This window comes from Montipora foliosa, chromosome 8, assembly GCF_036669935.1.
Source record: "Montipora foliosa isolate CH-2021 chromosome 8, ASM3666993v2, whole genome shotgun sequence".
Taxonomy (NCBI): Eukaryota; Metazoa; Cnidaria; class Anthozoa; order Scleractinia; family Acroporidae; genus Montipora; species Montipora foliosa.
This window is the reverse complement of record NC_090876.1, coordinates 43,014,575-43,018,635: the sequence shown is the minus strand read 5'-3', so window position 1 is coordinate 43,018,635 and position 4,061 is coordinate 43,014,575. Positions and strand designations below refer to the sequence as shown.

At 37.4% G+C, this 4,061-nt stretch overlaps 1 protein-coding gene across 1 annotated transcript; it reads right to left on the bottom strand.

Moving 5' to 3' along the window:
• Window positions 1-3,186: 3,186 nt before the first annotated feature.
• Window positions 3,187-3,753, bottom strand: LOC137968837 (uncharacterized). The gene has a single exon (XM_068815312.1). It carries the CDS (start codon window positions 3,751-3,753, stop codon window positions 3,187-3,189), a length of 567 nt encoding a protein of 188 aa, XP_068671413.1.
• Between the last annotated feature and the right edge of the window lie 308 nt (window positions 3,754-4,061).

Sequence of the window (4,061 nt, the reverse complement as noted above, 5' to 3'; positions counted from 1 at the left end):
TTGATCTTGAGCTCATTTTCTTCAGGGATTCTCTTTCTTTCCTTCGATTCCTTTTTGATGGCTTTATTCTGAAGACAAACACCAGTGTTTTTTAGGACTTCTTACAAAACGAAACAAATGAATCGGAGAAATGATACTCGCATTTTAATACAGGAAAATTTAAGCAATTGTCTCGAGTATGCCCCTGAAAAATTCAGGTGAATTCTTCGATGAATCCATGACCTATTCAACGTCGGTGTAGTGCTCTTAACAAAATTTATGATATTGGAATGAACTATTGGCTCGGCAAGCAGGTTAAAATGTTTGATACTTTTTTGTCTCCAGTCATGGCTTCTCTTTATCCTTCCTTGAATAAACGTGACAACTGCGTTGCTTGCTTTTTTCAGGCGTATACATGTATGAAACCACCTTATTCTTACTTTACTTTTCATTTATGCTAACTTGTTACAATAATTATTATTCATCACAGAAAGAACTTGACAGAGACTGGTCAGAGATCAATTCCCAATTGGTCTCCCTTAGGGCAACCCTGGGGCAAATTTTGCGGAAAATCAACAACACCAAATCAGGACAGGGTACTGATGAGTTATTTAAGCCTTCATGGATTTTTTTCAAGTCCATGCAATTTTTAGTACCGGTTATGGAGGCACGGCACAATAGTCGAGATAATATGGGAACTCCAAAGAAGGAATCCCCGGCCATGGATATGCCCTCTACCAGCAGGAAACAGCCAAGGAAGAATTCTATGTCAGAAGAGGTTAAAACAAGTTTGATGAAGGAATGTTTAAATGTAATGAAGACACCTGCCTCACACCCTCCAGTTGACTCCATGGAACAAGTATTTGGAAATCTTGTAACACAAAAACTTTGTTTGCTTGATCCTTAAAATAAGATGGTGGCTCAGCGGAGAATAATGGAGGTGCTATTTGACCAGGAGTTTGCCCAGTTTGGGACTCAAAAGGATCTTTCTGGAGATCATTCCCATTTTTCCTTGCCACAGCCAAACCTCCAGCAGCTTCATCCTCAAGCTCCTACTTTTGAGATGCCAGGTTCACAAAATTACTACAACTTTTAAGTTTTTGATTCTCATGTTTTTCAATTTGAAAAAAAAACATTTGTTTGTCTGTACTGTTGGTTAATTTTCTTAACTAATCTTAAATTTAGTATTCATGGCTTAAAGGTGTGAATTATTTTAAATAGGTTTGTACAAAAATTTTTAAAACCAAAAGGTTTTAAATTTAAAAGCATTTTGGATGTCCAACATCCCTCTTCAGCTTTAAACTCAAAAAAATGTGAATTTAACAAGTGATAAATTAGTATGGTTCATGAAGATTTTTTCCTCCCAATGTGCAAAACCTCCTTCCTATAATTTGGAAAGACCAGGTGGTGTCGAGAATTGAAAATTACCCTTCAGCTTTGTACGTTTCCAACTCATTTTAATGGAAGACATCGGAGTTATTGTGCAGCATCTCAAGTTGTCATTTATTCTCATCAACATAGCCAACACCATATCCATGGGGTTATTCAGTCATTATTATTGTTTACATGATGTATTTACATAACACTGAGTAGCAGTTCAATTTTTAACCAAGGATGGCTGTTTGTCTTCCAAAACAAGTTTTTAACTGTCTGTTTTTATCAACAAATAATTTCTTACGTTAGATGTCATTTTGTACACTTGTTTGTATAATATTGAAACACAAATGCATGTATGTCACTGAAGCTTTCACAACACCAGAATCTAACACCAGACAATCTTTATTCCCAGTTTTAACATGACAGCATGGTAACAATGTTTGTTGCTGGAATCATTATATTATATCTTTACCTAGAAACCTGTTTTTATGCTAAGCCAAACACTTTCTTCTCTTTGTTTCTGGCACAATGGGTGAGAATTCATAATGGATCATTGACTCAGAGGTAAATTTCAATTTGCTTGAATAAAAAGAACTTGTTTTAAAAATGTGTTTGTTTCTTAACAGATGAAACCTTTAATCAAATAATCTTTGACCACTGCCATGGCACAGCACCTTCTCTAACAAAGTATTCTGTAAAAATATCCCTTACTGCTTTGGAATATGTGCTGCTGTTATGACCAGACCTAGATGACGTCATTGGCAGCAATGATGTGCATGGCTTGTCTGTCTGCTCTCTCCAACAACCCCTGATCACATCTCCTGTTACAAGGTCATCCCTATCCACCAGATCATGTGGACAGTATGTGGAGCTTGATATTAACATATTGTGCAGTATCAAGCAGGCAAGTGTGATATCAGTGACATAATCAGGATCAAGTGCCATAGGTCTGAGGAGAACCATCCATCGATTGGCCAAGATGCCAAAAAGGTTTTCCACAAGCCGTCTTGCACGACTATGCCTAAAATTATTAAGTTAATGGTTAATGGCAATATTAGTTACCAGTAACATGAGTGACCAAAAAACAGGTGCTCTCGCATTGTGTTTTATTCTTGTTTTGAGGAGCACTTGCATTTGTTAGGTTGTTGAAGCACCAAACAGTGAACAAAATGTTATGCACTAATATGCACATCTATCAGTATTGCTTTATTAATGCTCACCAATCTGTTTGCATACTTCCACCAAAACAAAATATTTGATTGGCTCTTACAAAACCCTATTGTTTACCAATCAAGCTAAGAGCAAGAATTCTGCGAGTAAATTGCACTGGATTAACTATTTTTGCACTGAATTAACACTTTTTGCATTGTGTTTACATAAAGCATCACTGCTGTTAGCCAACCAGAATTAAGTAATTTTTTCATGTATTTTATTAAGTCTGTAAAAGTGAGAAATTCTTTCCTTTCTCTTCGAGCATATCATTTTTGAATATCAAATTTCTCATACTTGCCTGTAATTAATAATTCGCTTGTCAGGTGTTAACCCTCTTTGGGCGTATGGCTTTAACAAAAATTCGCGCATACCAAATGCATCATCTCCGAGTAGGACGAATGGTACTTTGTCCTTGCCAAAAGGGAGTGGACGTGGATTGGGAAGTTGAAGAGAACTATTTTCTAAGGAATTTAGCAGACCACAGTTGTTTCATACACCACCATCAGAAACTCTTCCATTTGTGCCAACATCAGCATAGAGGCATTGATATTCGGGACCGGCTACGGCCATAAGCACAATAGAGTGTGACTTCTTGTAGTTAAAGAAATATGATCCTGATCAAGGGGGTGGTCGCAAGACAATATGCTTGCCATCTACAGCACCGATGCAATTAGGGAATTGCCATCTCTCTTCAAAACGATGGGCAATTTGTAGCCATTCTTCCTCAGTAATTGAGGTTGGAGATTTCAAGTACTTCTCCCTAAAACACTTGAAAATAACCTGGCAAACTTCTCTAACAATGCTGGAAATCGTCGCTCTGCCCATACGAAACTGGAAACACAAGGATCGGAAAGTCTCACCACTCGCCAGAAATCTTATTGTTAATGTCAGCCTTTCAGCTGCTGATATCGTTTTATGGCCACCAATGACTTGTTTTTTCGAGATGTGAGGTTCCAAGACACGTAAGATCGTCAGAAACTGATTATAGTTCATACGCATCATTTCGCGATAGCCACTGAGATCTTCTGTCTTCAGTTCCTTTACAATGTTACAGAAGTAACCTTTCTCTTCCCTTCGTTTGATCCATTTCCTTGTTTTCCCTCTCTTCTTTTTGTTCTCTTCTTCGTCACAAATAAGCAGTACAAGCATAGAGGCTGCAGTTTTTCGTTTTCTTTCGGCAAACATTTTGGCGAAGAATCAATTCAACGGAAAAGAATTGAAACAAATCTCGATCTCGCGTAATCGATGATTGCGTGAGCTTTTAGGACGTCTTTATTAAACTTTGGACTCAAAGAAAATAATGTATAATAGAGCCTTGCAGACCTATAAATCATAGAGTACGAGCGCATTATATTCTTAACTTCTTTACAGAACGGAAGCTAATTGTGGCTGCGAGGATGTTTACAACTAGTTTGCATCGATTTTGTTGGCTGGACAGTCAACGGAAGTAAATTCCTTCCATACCGGAAGCAAAAAGAAAGTATATTGAATCC